This window comes from Salvelinus namaycush, chromosome 1 (genome assembly GCF_016432855.1).
Source record: "Salvelinus namaycush isolate Seneca chromosome 1, SaNama_1.0, whole genome shotgun sequence".
Lineage (NCBI taxonomy): Eukaryota > Metazoa > Chordata > Actinopteri > Salmoniformes > Salmonidae > Salvelinus > Salvelinus namaycush.
The window spans coordinates 49,387,116-49,402,382 of record NC_052307.1 but is presented as its reverse complement, the minus strand read 5'-3'; the positions used below and the strand labels follow the sequence as shown (position 1 = coordinate 49,402,382).

The 15,267-nt window shown below is 43.6% G+C and overlaps 1 protein-coding gene across 1 annotated transcript in view; it reads left to right on the top strand.

Moving 5' to 3' along the window:
• The window catches only part of LOC120045143 (low-density lipoprotein receptor-related protein 4-like), a 231,412-nt gene that overhangs the window by 163,080 nt on the left and 53,065 nt on the right, over positions 1 to 15,267 (top strand). The window contains exons 9-14 of the mRNA XM_038990063.1: positions 5,208 to 5,333; positions 5,468 to 5,602; positions 5,796 to 5,921; positions 6,642 to 6,872; positions 7,787 to 7,943; positions 12,036 to 12,253. Coding sequence (XP_038845991.1) covers positions 5,208 to 5,333; positions 5,468 to 5,602; positions 5,796 to 5,921; positions 6,642 to 6,872; positions 7,787 to 7,943; positions 12,036 to 12,253 — 993 coding nt within the window. The remainder of the gene's footprint in view (positions 1 to 5,207; positions 5,334 to 5,467; positions 5,603 to 5,795; positions 5,922 to 6,641; positions 6,873 to 7,786; positions 7,944 to 12,035; positions 12,254 to 15,267) is intronic.

The following is a 15,267-nucleotide window of genomic DNA, read 5'->3' as shown; positions in this document are numbered from 1 at the left end:
AGGCAACAACCCGTGTGCCATGCTGATCCTCAACACTGGGGCCCCTCAGGGGTGTGTACTTAGTCTCCTCCTGTACTCCTTGTTCACCCACGACTGCACGGCCAAACAAGACTCCAAAACCATCATTAAGTTTGCTGACGACAAAACAGTGGTAGGCCTGATTACTGACAATGATGAGACAGCCTATAGGGAGGTCAGAGAACTGCCAGTGTGATGCCAGGACAACATCCTTTTCCTCATTGTGAGAAAGACAAAGGAGCTGATCGTGGACTGCAGGAAAAGTAGGATCGAACAGGCCCCCATTAACATCGACGGGGCTATAGTGGAGCGCGTCGAGAGTTTCAAGTTCCTTGGTGTCCATATCACCAATGAATGATCATGGTCCAAACACAAAAAGATAGTTGTGAAGAGGGCATGACAAAACCTTTTCCCCCTCAGTAGACTGAAAAGATTTGGCATGGGTCCCCAGATCCTCTACAGCTGCACCATCGAGAGCATCCTGACCGGTTGCATCACCACCTGGTATGGCAACTACTCGGCATCTGACCGTACGGTGCTACAGAGAGTAGTTGGTACAACCCAGTACATCACTGGGACCAAGCTTCCTGGCATCCAGGACCTATATAATAGGCGGTGTCATAAGGAAAGCCCATAAAATTGTCAAAGACTCCAGTCGCCCAAGTCATAGACTGTTTAATCTGCTACTGCACGGTAAGCGGTACTGGAGCGCCAAGTCTAGAACCAAAAGACTCCTTCACAGCTTCTACCCTCAAGCCATAAGACTGCTGAACAGTTAATCAAATTGCCACTGGACTATTTAAGTTGTCGCTCCTTAAGTTTTGTACACTGCTGCTACTCACTGTTTATTATCTATGCATAGTCACTTTACCCCTACCTACATGTAGAAATTACCTCAACTAACCCGTTACCCCGCACACTGACTCTGTACTTTTAGTTTTTTATTCCAAAAATTCCTTTTGTTTATTTGGAGAAAAAAAATCTTAACTCTTCTTGAACTGCACTGTTGGTTAACCTGTTTAGGCCAGGGGTGCCGCTAGCGGCACTCCTCCCACATTCCATTGAAAAGGCAGAGCGGCAAATTCAAAAAAAAAATTCTTTGAAATATTTAACTTTCACACATTAACAAGTCCAATACAGCATTTGAAAGATAAACATCTTGTGAATCCAGCCAACATGTCCGATTTTTTAAATGTATTACAGCAAAAACACCACGTATATTTATGTTAGCTCACCACCAAATACAAAAGAGGACAGACATTTTTCACAGCACCGGTAGCATGCAGGTAGCATGCACAAAGCCAACCTAACTAACCTAGAACCAACCTAACTAACCTAGAAACAACTCCCTCAGATGACAGTCCTATAACATGTTACACAATAAATCTATGTTTTGTTCAAAAAATGTGCATATTTGAGCTATAAATCAGTTTTACATTACTGCTACCATCATAGCTACCATCATAGTTACAGTCAGAAATAGCACGGGAGCAGCCAGAGTAAATAGACACCAGCGTCAACTACCTAACTACACATCATAAAACATTTCAGAAAAATATATGGTGGATAGCAAATGAAAGACAAAGATCTTGTGAATATAGCTAATATTTCCGATTTTCTAAGTGTTTTACAGCGAAAACACAATATATCGTTATATTAGCTTACTACATTAGCTAGCACACAGCATCATTGATTCTAGTCGAACGGTAGCATAGCACAGTTCGACAGATATATGAAAAAGCATCCCAAATTGGGTCCTTATCTTTGTTGATTTTCCATCAGAATGTTCTCCAAGGGGTCCTTTGTTCAGAAACGTCTTTATTTCGATCCAGAACGAACGATTTCCCTCTTGAATTAGCAAGCACACTGGCAGTGCGACGCTAACCTCTCCATCTTGACAAAATTCTTGCGTCGCATCACGTCTAAAGTCCAGAATAAATTTCAATAATATAATTAAAATATATTGAAAAAACATACTTTAGGATGCTATTGTGACATGTATCGAATAAAATCGAAGCCAGAGATCATATTCATCAATAACGAACGTTTTCCAGGAGGCGATACCAGGTCCAAATTCGCGCCTCCCAAAAAAAAAAAAATGGCGGTCCTCTCAATCAAAGAGATTGCATTCAACCCCTGAACGAGATAATCACCTCATTTCTTCTCTCACTTCCGCATGACACCCAGGGGAAGGCGTATGGCGTGTTTCTACAGTCATAAGTGACAAGCCCTTTTATAGACAAGCCTTTGAAGAGAGACCTCGATATTGGAAATCTCACTTCCGGATAGGAAATGTCCTGTAAAAATAGTTCTGTTTCACTTAGAGAAATAATTAGAACTGTTTTAGAAACTAGAGAGTGTTTTCTATCCAATATTAATAATAATATGCATATTGTACGAGCAAGAATTGAGTAGGAGGCCGTTTTAAATTTTGAACGATTTTCCCCAAAAGTGTAAACTCCACCCCTAATCCTAAAGAGGTTTAAGGGCTTTTAAGTAAGCATTTCACGGTAAGGTCTACACTTGTAAAATGGCGCCAGAGGAGATGGCAGATGTTTTACTTATACGCCCCTAACCGATTGTGCTTTCTTTGTTTGTTTATTTGTGTTGTTTGTAACTTATTTTTGTATATAATGTTGCCAATACCGTCTCTTATGACCTACAATAACTTCTGGACATCAGGACTGCAATTACTCACCACGGATTAGCAGAATCCTTATTTTCCTTTAATGAGTCTGACAAGCCCGACGCGAACGATATACAGCTTTCTCGGGAGCAGGCTCAGATCCACGTGATTTGCGTGAAGAGGAGGCGGAGAAAAAGGGTCCGGAGGGTGGGCTGCCTTCTGAAAATGCATAGGTGATCGAATAAACCCCCGAATAAACAGCAGCGTCTGGTAAGACAAGGGGCGGCGGACTATGTATTTTTTGTAAATAACAGCTGGTGCACGATATCTAAGGAAGTCTCGAGCTATTGCTCGCCTGAGGTAGAGTATCTCATGAAGCTGTAGACCACACTATCTACCTAGAGAGTAGTAGTAGCCGCTCCTAGTAGCCGGGGACTTTAATGCATGGAAACTTAAATCCATTTTACCAAATTTTTAGCAGCATGTTTAATGTGCAGCCCGAGGGAAAAAAACTCTGAACCAACTTTACTCCACACAGAGAGACGCATGCAAAGCGCTCCCTCGCCCTCCATTTGGCAAATCTGACCATAATTCTGTCCTCCTGATTCTTGCTTACAAGAAAAAATTTAAGCAGGAAGCACCAGTGACTCGATCACTAAAAAAAGTTGTCAGATGTTATGCTATGCTATGCTACAGGACTGTTTTCTAGCACAGACTGGAATATGTTCTGGGATTCCTCCGATGGCATTGAGGAGTACACCACATCAGTCATTGGCTTCATCAATAAGTGCATCGATGACATAGTCCCCACAGTGACCGTACGTACATACCTCAACCAGAAGCCATGGATTACAGGCGACATAATTTGCATACCGCCCCAACAGATCCACAGATGATGCAATCTCTATTGCACTCCACACTGCCCTTTCCCACCTGGACAAAAGGAACACCTATGTGAGAATGCTATTCATTGACTACAGCTCAGCGTTCAACACCGTAGTACCCTCAAAACTCATCACTAAGCTAAGGACCCTGGGCCTAAACACCTCCCTCTGCAACTGGATCCTGGACTTCCTGACGTGCCGCCCCCAGGTGGTAAGGGTAGGTGACAACACATCCGCCACGCTGATCCTCAACACAGGGGCCCCTCCGGGGTGCGTGCTCTGTCCCCTCCTGTACTCCCTGTTCACTCATGACTGCACGGCCAGGCACGACTCCAACACCATCATTAAGTATGCCGATGACACAACATTGGTAGGCCTGATCACCGACAACTACGAGACCGCTATAGGGAGGTCAGAGACCTGGCCGTGTGGTGCCAGGACAACAACCTCTCCCTCAACGTGATCAAGACAAAGGAGATGATTGTGGACTACAGGAAAAAGAGGACCGAGAACGTCCCCATTCTCATCAACGGGGCTGCAGTGGAGCAGGTTGAGAGCTTCAAGTTCCTTGGTGTCCACATCACCAACAAACTAACATGGTCCAAGCACACCAAGACAGTCGTGAAGAGGGCACGGCAAAACCTATGCCCCCTCAGGAGACTGAAAAGATTTTGCATGGGTCCTCAGATCCTCAAAAGGTTCTACATTTGCACCATCGAGAGCATCCTGACTGGTTGCATCACTGCTTGGTATTTCAACTGCTCTGCCTCCGACCGCAAGGCACTATAGAGGATAGTGCGAACAGTCCAGTACATCCCTGAGGCCAAGCTTCCTGTCATCCAGGACCTCTATACCAGGCGGTGTCAGAGGAATGTCCTAAGAATTGTCAGACTCCAGCCACCCTAGCCATAGACGGTTCTCTCTGCTACCGCATGGAAAGCGGTACTGGAGCGCCACGTCTAGGTCCAAGAAGCTTCTAAACAGCTTCTACCCCCAAGCCAAAAGACTCCTGAACACCTAATCAAAAAGCTCCTCAGGCTATTTGCATTGCCTCCCCCTTTTACACCGCTGTTACCCTCTGTTGTTGTCATCTATGTATAGTCACTTTAATAACTCTACCTTCATGTACATATTACCTCAACTAACCGGTGCCCCTGCACATTGACTCTGTACCGGTACCCGCCTGTATATATTTTCACTATCGTTATTTTACTGCTGCTCTTTAATTACTTGTTACTTTTATTTCTTATTCTTACCAGTATTTTTTTTAAACTGCATTGTTGGTTTGGGGCTCGTAAGTAAGCATTTCACTGTAAGGTCTACACCTGTTGTATTCGGCGCATGTGACTAATACCATTTGGTTTGATTTGTAGTATTTGGTGCATGTGGCATATAAAGTTTGATTTGATTTTGGATGATCACCCCACCCAGGGTGGAGTCTAGATTCAGTCAATCTGAAGAACAGTTACCATTACCACACAGGCCTTTTGTGTCTATCCTTCAAAATTCAGAGGCTACATCCCAAATGGTACCCTATTCCCTATATAGTGCACTTCTTTTGACCAGGACCCAATGGGTGCCATTTGAGACACAGCCAAAGGAGTTTTCAGATGTTGTCCATTGTTCTTCGCAGTTTTTTCCCAGGCCATTGTAACTTTCTCCATCTATCTCCCCACCAGACACCCCTCCATGTGCTCCAGACCAGTTTCTGTGTGGTAACGGCCGCTGTATTGGCCAGAGGAAGGTCTGTAATGAGGTCAGCGACTGTGGAGATGGGACTGATGAACACCCTCACCAGGACTGCCGTGAGTTATGTCTGACTGTATAAGGGGAAGGGTGTGGGGTGGGTGTGCCATGTGTGTTTGGGGACTTATTCGGAAACTTCTGTAAGGCTCCACATCATAACATCTCTCTAACAAGTGTGTGTGTTTGAGTGTAGGCCCGCGGTCCAGCGATGGCAACTGTAACCTGAATAACGGAGGCTGTTCTCAGAAGTGTCAGATGGCCAGAGGTCTGGTACAGTGTACCTGTCATACTGGCTACAGACTGATGGAGGACGGCAGGGCCTGCCAGGGTGAGACTACACCCTGTGTGTGTGTGCTTGCGATGAGAGACTGAAAAAATTGTATGTATATGAGCTCTGCGGATTTTATAATGAGTTGATTTAAAATGTATATATTTGAGGTGTTTACACACCCCGCATCGTCATATATTATCTTACCCCTCCCCCACCCACCCACCCACCTGTCTATGTGGACCGTTCCCAGATGTGGATGAGTGTGCAGAGGAGGGCTACTGCAGCCAGGGCTGTACCAACACAGAGGGAGGGTTCCAGTGCTGGTGTGTGCAGGGCTATGAGCTGAGGCCTGACAAGCGCAGCTGCAAGGCGCTGGGTGAGTTCACTCACAATCTTTCAATTTAAGACCTTTGGCTTCAACATGTGGAGGGATTGTGAGCGCCTGGGGAAGTTGTTTACCTAAACATGTTTTGCCTGCATGGAATTAAAACCATTTTCCCTACTCTGCCCTGGTTAGTGGGTGACCCATATGCATCATAGTTGTGTTTAAAACATGCAAACATGTTTCATCTGCATTTAATTGTAACCGTATCCCTTGCTTAGCTTTGGGGAGTTGGACTGTGGCTGAGGTTAGCTCATGGTTTAAGGTCAGAAAAGCAAGTGCTTGGTCGCATCCCAAATGCCACCATATATCTTACAGTAGTTTACTATAAAACAATAGGGTGCCATTTAAAACACAGGCCTGGTCTGTACTAGATTTAGATATGGTTCTGGAGCTAGGGTCCACTACATTGCCAATACAGCACCCCTCAAATCTGGTGTGTATCACTAGTGAACCCCGGTCAAGCATCTCTGCTTGGGTTCCAGTGGCCAGGGGATGTACTTGACTGACTGACTAATATTAATGTTGGGTCTTATTGAAAGTGATGGCTGGAGTTTCCTGCAAGAGCTGAGTTTTTCCGCCTCTTCCACTCTCCCTTGCACTCCACACCCTCTCCTCTCTCTCCCTCTTTCTCTCACTCTCTTAACCCCTCATTTTGCTTGTCACTACCCTCCCTCCCTCCTCTCTATACCCTACTCTGTACCCCTCCATTAGGTCCTGAGCCAGTGCTGCTGTTTGCGAACCGTATAGACATCCGCCAGGTGTTGCCCCACCGGTCAGAGTACACTCTGCTGCTGAACAACCTGGAAAATGCCATCGCTCTGGACTTCCACCACGACCAGGAGCTGGTCTTCTGGTCTGATGTAACGCTCGACCGCATCATGAAGGCCAACCTGAACGGGAGCAACGTGGAGGAAGTGGTTTCCACTGGCTTAGAGAGTCCAGGTATGCACATGACCACGTTATGGTCTAACTGGTCAAAACACACACGGTAGAATGCATAGCAGGTGGTTTCCACCAGCATGGATACAATCACAGGTGGTCATGCTACATTCTGTGCACTCACAATTATGTAAAGGAAAGCCCAGTTATAACCTACGGCCACACATGGTTTTACTACAGTCAGAACATGTATCAACATAGAATGTACAGCATTGCAACGGTCATAATGCAAGGTTTAGGACAAATGACGAGTCAACACAATCTGGCCATGCTGATGAAGACAAATGGATGGCATTTTCTAATACAAAAAGGTCAAATAGAGGGGGGGCTTATATTTGTTCTGTGTAACTTGTACAAGTGTGTGGTGTGAAATGGAAATGTGTTTTTTTGGCATATCCCACTCCCCCTGAGACACCCTCAGAGAGTGGGGTCACGGCCAGGAATCAGCTATTATTGACGACAACCCTGGAGCAATTAGGGTTAATGCAGCAATTAGGGTTAAGTGCCTTGCTCAAGGGCAGATCAACAGATGTTTCACCTAGTCGGCTCAGGAATTCGAACTACCAATATTTTGGTTACTGGCCCAACGCTCTAACCTCTAGGCTACCTGCCGTTCTCTAATCCCAAATTTGAATTTAGCCTCTACACTTTTACCCAAAGTTTGCCCCAAACCATAACCCCTAGATAATAACTAGATTGCTCAACAGCTCTAATTATTTTGCCACATTTTAAAATTACCATCTGTTGACTTCCTGGGTTGTGTTTATTAGGGCATGCAACATAACACGTTTTAAAACTTTTGCAACGGAAAACAAAAAATTGTGTTTTTAATTGGACAAGTCAAGACAGTCCCTCCGTTTCAGTCCGTTTTCCTCTGTTTGGTACCTAATGAACATGACCCTGGTCTCTCCCTCTAGGTGGTCTGGCTATAGACTGGATCCATGACAAGCTATACTGGACTGACTCAGGGACGTCCCGTATTGAGGTGGCCAATCTGGATGGAACCCACCGCAAGGTCCTCCTATGGCAGAGCATGGAGAAACCCCGAGCCATCGCACTGCACCCTATAGAGGGGTAAGTAGGATCTCTCTCTTTCTCCTCTCTCTTCTCTATCCCTACCTGCCAACCTGCACGCATTTTGTGTACCATACATGCAATTTCAGGTCAAAGTACGCTGGTACAAAAAAATTCCCGAAAATACACCAAAATAGACTTCTAGTGAGCACTTTGTGGTTTTTAACTCAACCGTCTGAAGTTGGAGCTGAACCATCATAGGACTCGGACGAGGAGAAAAAATCTCTAGCTCTCCGCTCCGGCCTTCCCCGCCCCCCGTAGTCGTAGTACTATTTTCCTCCCTGCAGCTGGTTGGCAGCTCTCCACTTCGTCTGTTAATACCACTGATGTGTGAGGTAAATGGAGAACGAACTGTTTGCCAAATACGTTTTCCAAAATTGTATGCGTTAGTTAAGCACATAACCAATATTATTTCTTAGATAGCTTATTAACTAAGGCGTCAATACAAAATGGGTAGTTAGCTAAAAATTAAGAAAAAGCCAGTTTACATTTCCACTAGAGTTTCCACATTAAGACACCTATGAATTAGAATGATCATTACCCCTAAATTTAACCTATAAAATGTTGAAAGTGTCATTGAGACCACCTGAATTTAATTTAGGATCACACACTAGACTACTTTGTTGGCTGCATTATTTAATATAATTTAAGGTTTCTGTAAATGGCAGTTACAGGTTAAAAAAAAGAAGCTAAATGCTCCAATTTCCTTCTCCAACTTCACAACTTCCAGACCTCTCTCCTACTCAAACGTAGGCCTACATCAGCATGACCAAGTCAGAAATGCCTAGGGAGAGCCCTGATTGTACATTTAAAGTGGCAATATGTAACTTTTTGGGCAACCTGACCAAATTCACATAGAGATGTGAGTTATAGATCTATCATTCTACTTGAAGGCAAGTCTAAGAAGCGGTATATCTTTTCTATGTGTGCTATTTCTATGCTTCCCGTTCTTAAGTCTTATTTTTGCGTGTTTTACCTTCGGCGATGTACACCAGCTTCAAACAGCTGAAACAACAATATTTGTGATTATGGAAAATATATTTCACAGCGGTTTAGGTGGTACAATGATTCTCTACGCTATACTAGCTTATTTTGTCACATAAACTGAAATTAGGTGAACTATTAGAATTTTAGCAACCAGGAAATGGTGGAGCGATTTATGCGTAGTGCAACTTTAAATGTATTTCTAGTTAGCTACTGAAGAGCAGCCAATTACAAAGTACCCATAGCAGTCTATAGCCTACCATTCCTACTGAGCCGGTCTTCTGCCAACATCATTATTAGGCTAAAAAAGGTGCATTTGCCTATGATTTGAGCAGTGTGAGTGTCGCACATGCGCTGTCGTGGGGTCCGGGGCTAGGGGTGCAGCACTAAAGTGAAACTGCAAAAAATTCTTCAGGGTTGGCAGGTCTGAATTTGTTTCCTTGCTTATGAAATGCTCTGCTTGTTGCAGTAGCAGCCTTGAGTTTTCATGTTGATGGAAAATAAACCAGGGACTTTATCTTGGGATTAGATGCTAGACTCTGGCACTTTATATCTGGAACAACTATTTAACATAAGATAGAGCAGATTTCACTTTTATCTCGGCCTTACAGTACCACAAGTGGAAATTCACTTTTTTTTCAACAAAGAGCTTACCCATGATGTTGCACAACAATTGAAGTCAATAAGTCATAATTTTAGTCAAAGTATGATATTGTGGGGGATGCCGTGTGTTTCCCCTATTATATGATGTGCTAATACACCTGAAAAGTTCTTCCTCTTAAAGTCGCAACTGAGCCAAACAGCTTTTCGCTGTAGCCTACACTTGAGCCATGGATCAAATTAAATTAGGCGGTGGAAACTTTTTTACTAGAAAATTAACATAATCCATTGCTTATTTTGTAAATGTTTCGCTTATTTATTTGCTAGTCTGTATATATACAGTACCAGTTAAAAGTTTGGACACACCTACTCCAGGGTTTTTCTCTATTTTTGCTATTTTCTACATGTAGAATAATAGTGAAGACATCAAAACTATGAAATAACACATGGAGTCACGTAGTAACCAAAAAGTGTTGAACAAATCAATCTATTTTATATTTGAGATTCTTCAAAGTAGCCACCCTTTGCTTTTATGACAGCTTTGCACACTCTTGGCATTTTCTCAACCAGCTTCATGAGGTAGTCACCTGGAATGCATTTCAATTAACAGGTGTGCCTTGATAAAAGTTAATTTGTGGAATTTCTTTCCTTCTTAATGTGTTTGAGCCAATCAGTTGTGAGATCTTGCATGGAGCCCCAGACCGAGGGTGATTGACCGTCATCTTGAACTTCTTCCATTTTCGAATAATTGCGCCAACAGTTGTTGCCTTCTCACCAAGCTGCTTGCCTATTGTCCTGTAGCCCATCCCAGCCTTGTGCAGGTCTACAATTTTATCCCTGATGTCCTTACACAGCTCTCTAGTCTTGGCCATTGTGGAGAGGTTGGAGTCTGTTTGATTGAGTGTGTGGACAGGTGTCTTTTATACAGGTAACGAGTTCAAACAGGTGCAGTTAATACAGGTAATGAGTGGAGAACAGGAGGGCTTCTTAAAAAAAAACTAACAGGTCTGTGAGAGCCGGAATTCTTACTGGTTGGTAGGTGATCAAATACTTATGTCATGCAATAAAATGCAAATTAATTACTTAAAAATCATACAATGTGATTTTCCTCTACATGCTTTGTAAGTAGGAAAACCTGCAAAATCGGCAGTGTATCAAATACTTGTTCTCCCCACTGTATATATACATGATCATTTTATAAATGGTATAATTGGGTGATATTATTGCGTTTTACAACCCTGCTCCCACAGTCGACCCAAGATGAATGGTTTTGACCACTCAAGTCTAGCTTCACAACACTCTTCACTGCTTTGATTGGTGCAGCTAAACCACAAGTGTCTGTCCTATATTGAACAGGCACCCGCGTAGGAAAATTCAAAGAACTTGTTTATGTATTTTGCGGTTGTTACATTTGTATTGGTGTTTTGTGTCCGATGCAACATGCATCATTAGCAAAATCATTATAGCCTATCATTTAACTTCCCCTGTGAGAACCATGAGCACGGGCTGACTTGGTTTTGCTGTACCGCTGCCGAAGCCTGCTTACCAAAGGTTAAACTGTGTCCATTACAATGTAGAAAATGCTTGTCTGTTGTGGAAGATGTCAAAACTTTGGAGATAACAATAGATGGCGAGGTCAAATATACTTGTTTCCGTCTGTGGTGAAGTTTAATACGGTGTACAAAAAAAAAACATAAGGTTAGCAAAACAGCTTGCTACGGTTAGCATGTTAGCTAGCTACACTGACAACTGTCAGTTCCCTATTTGTTGATGTTTTTCCACTCCACATGGAAATCACCACAATGTTTTTTCCCATCGCAATTTGTGAATATATATTTATAAGTAGCCTGTCATTCTTCGAAGGTGGAACCTAAACAAGCAATTACAGGAATTACGTCAAAATAAGGGTGGCATTGCCCTCTGGTGGGCCTCTATTATGCCACAGTGACAGTTTGAAGCTTTAAAACCTCTTCTAGCAACATGGAAAAGTAGGAAACTACTAATTTACTAATTTAGCTCATCAAATAGCTAATTTGTATATGTTAATTGAGAGGATGATTGGTAAATTGGCTATCAATGCTGAGAGCCAAGGAATATAGATGATTAAAAGACAGGAAACGGGATGGCGAACGTGTCGGTGACCTTCATCAGTTCTGTTTTAAACTTATTCAAATGGCTGACATCAAACAGCTGACATCAGTAGTATTTGATAACACAACTATGAATGACATAGGTTCAAATAGTATTTATTTTCTTTTAAATACTTTGAACGTAGTTTTATAAGCCTGCATGGAGTGACAGATGGGTGGGGTTTGCACTTATGGGACTACTGCATTGGTTCCATTGCTCCAGGAAAACTTGATATAGCGCAGCTAAATTATTTAAAAGAAAACAAGTACTATTTGATCCCAGGTCTGAATGGTGTTTGTCCTATGATTTGTGACCTACCTTTTTGTTGGACAATGACAACCTAACCCTAAGTTTCCCTGACTTTTTCTACCCCATCAGTAAGATCTACTGGACGGACTGGGGTAACACTCCTCGTATCGAGTATGCCAACATGGATGGCTCCAACCGCCGCGTCATCGCCGACACCCACTTGTTCTGGCCCAACGGGCTGACCATTGACTACGCCGGGCACCGTATGTACTGGGTTGACGCCAAGCATCACGTCATCGAAAGAGCTGACCTTGACGGACGGAACCGTAAGGCCGTCATCAGCCAAGGTAAGGACACCAGGGAACCAAACACAGACACACACACAGGCCATGTTCGAAATTGTTCTTGCCTACAGCTTAATAAAAGTGTATACTGTGTACTAATCATATATTGTTTAGTAAAAACATATGCAGTAAGCAATAAATATCAACATACTAGGCTCATTCATACTGCCAAAGCGGTATCTAATGTGCAATTGGGTTGTTACCCGCCATTCATACACACACACTCTCACAAATCCAATCAAACTTTATTTGTAAAATGCGCCGAATAAAACAGGTGTAGACCTTACCGTGAAATGCTTACTTACAAGCCCTTAACCAGTTCAAGAAAGAATTAAGAAAATATTTACCAAATAAACTAAAATAATAAAATGTAACACAATAAAATATCAATAACGAGGCTATGTACAGGGTGTACAGGTACCGAGTCAATGTGCGGGGGTACAGGTTAGTCGGGGTAATTTGTTCATATAGGTAGGTGTAAAGTGACTATGCATAGATAATAAACAGAGAGTAGCAGCAATGTAAAAACAAATGGGGGGGGGGGGGGGGGCTTCATTTGATTAATTGTTCATCATTCTTATGGCTTGGGGGTAGAAGTTGTTAACCTTTCTGAACCACCCATCCCGGATCCGGGATAATTGTCATCAGAAACGCTGACTAGCATAGCCTAGCCTAGCGCGAACGGTATATAATAAAATATAATTTCATGAAATCACAAGTGCAATATTGCAAAACACAGCTTAGCCTTTTGTTAATCCATCTGTCGTCTCAGATTTTGAAATTATGCTTTACAGCGCAAGCAATACTTGCATTTGTGTAAATTTATCGATCGCTCGACAAAACAATAAGAACACCTAGCGTCAGGTAACTTGGTCACGAAAATCAGAAAAGCAATCAAATTAATCGTTTACCTTTGACGATCTTCGGATGGTTTCACTCACGAGACTCCCAGTTAGACAGCAAATGTTCCTTTTGTTCCATAAAGATATTTTTTATATCCAAATACCTCCGTTTGTTTGCTGCGTTATGCCCAGGAATCCACCGGAAAGAGCGTTCGCGACAACGCCGGAGAAAATTCAAAATTATATCCATAATGTCCACAGAAACATGTCAAACGTTGTTTATAATCCATCTTCAGGGTGTTTTTCAAATATAAGATAATATATCAACCGGGACAGTTGGCTTTTCACTAGGACCGAGAGAAACAATGGCTGCCTTTCACTTTTGCGCAAAAATCACTCGGAGAGCCCCCACCTATCCACTTACGCAATGTGGTCGTTCACGCTCATCCTTCAAAATAAAAGCCTGAAACTATGTCTAAAGGCTGTTGACACCTTAGGGAAGACATAGAAAAAGAAGTCTGGTTGATATCCCTTTCAATGGGTAATAGGTATGCATGGGAACAGAGAGGTCTCAAAAACAGGGCCACTTCCTGGTTGGATTTTCCTCAGGTTTTAGCCTGCAATATCAGTTCTGTTTAACTCACAGACAAAAAAATGAGTGTTTTCTATCCTAATCTGACTATTATATGCATATTCTAGTTTAGGGGGCTGAGAAATAGGCAGTTTCAAATGGGTACGCCTTTTTAGCCAAAAGCGAAAACTGCGCCCCCTAGTCTTTTAAGGAGCCTTTTGGTCCTAGACTTGGTACTCCAGTACCGCTTACCGTGCGGTAGCAGAGAGAGCAGTCTATGACTTGGGTGACTGGAGTCTTTGACAATTTTATGGGCTTTCCTCTGACACCGCCTAGTATATAGGTCCTGGATGGCAGGAAGCTTGGCCCCAGTGATGTACTGGGCCGTACTCACTACCCTCTAGCGCTTTACGGTCAGATGCCGAGCAGTTGCCATACCAGGCGGGAATGCAACCGGTCAGGATGCTCTTGATAGTGCAGCTGTAGAACTGTTTGAGGATCTCGGGACCCATGCCAAAACTTTTCAGTCTCCTGAGGGGGAAAAGTTGTTGTCTTGCCCTCTTCACGACTGTCTTGGTGTGTTTGGACCATGATAATTCGTTGGTGATGTGGACACCAAGGAACTTGAAACTCTCAACCCTCTCCACTACAGCCCTGTTGATGTTAATGGGGGCCTGTTCGGCCCACCTTTTCCTGTAGTCCACGATCAGCTCTTTGTCTTGCTCACATTGAGGGAGAGGTTGTTGTCCTGGCACCACACTGCCAGGTCTCTGACGACAGATGACAAGTGCCTGGAATAGGACCTGCGACACTTCCTGTGTGAGGAAAGGTCATACTCTACGGATGTTGTAGAGCATGAACCTGCAGGAGCAAGTCACTTCTTTGACGTTTGCAGAGAACAACAGGATGTTGTCCAGAGTCACGCCAAAGTTCTTTGCACTCTTGGAGGGGGACACCGTGGAGTTGTCAACTGTGATGGAGAGGTCTTGGAGCAAACATGCCTTCACCGGGAGGAAGAGTAGCTCCATTTTGTTGAGTTTGAGGTGGTGGGCCAACGTCCAAGCTGAGATCTCTGCCAGACACGCATAGATGCGTGTCGCCACCTGGGTGTCAGAAGGGGGGTAAGGGAAGAGTATTTGAGTGTCATCCGCATAACAATGATAGGAGAGACCATGTGAGGATATGAGTAAGCCAAGTGACTTGGTGTATAGAGAAAAGAGGAGAGGGCCGAGAGCTGAGCCCTGCGGGAAACCAGAAGTGAGAGCACTTGGTGCAGAAACAGATCCTCTCCACGCCACCTGGTAGGAGCGACTTGCCAGGTGGGATGCAATCCAGGAGTGTGCAGAGGCTGAGACGCCCAACCATGAGAGGTTGGAGAGGAGGATCTGATGGTTCACAGTGTCAAAGGCAGCGGATAGATCTAGGAGAATTTGAACAGAGAAGAGAGAGTCAGCTTTGGCAGAGAGCCTGTGACACAGAGGAGAGTGATCTCAGTTAAATGAGCCGTCTTGAAGCCTGACTGGTTAGGGTCAAGAAGATCGTTTCTGAAAGAGATAACAAGAGAGTTGGTCAGAGACAGCACGCTCAAGTGTTTTGGAAACAAA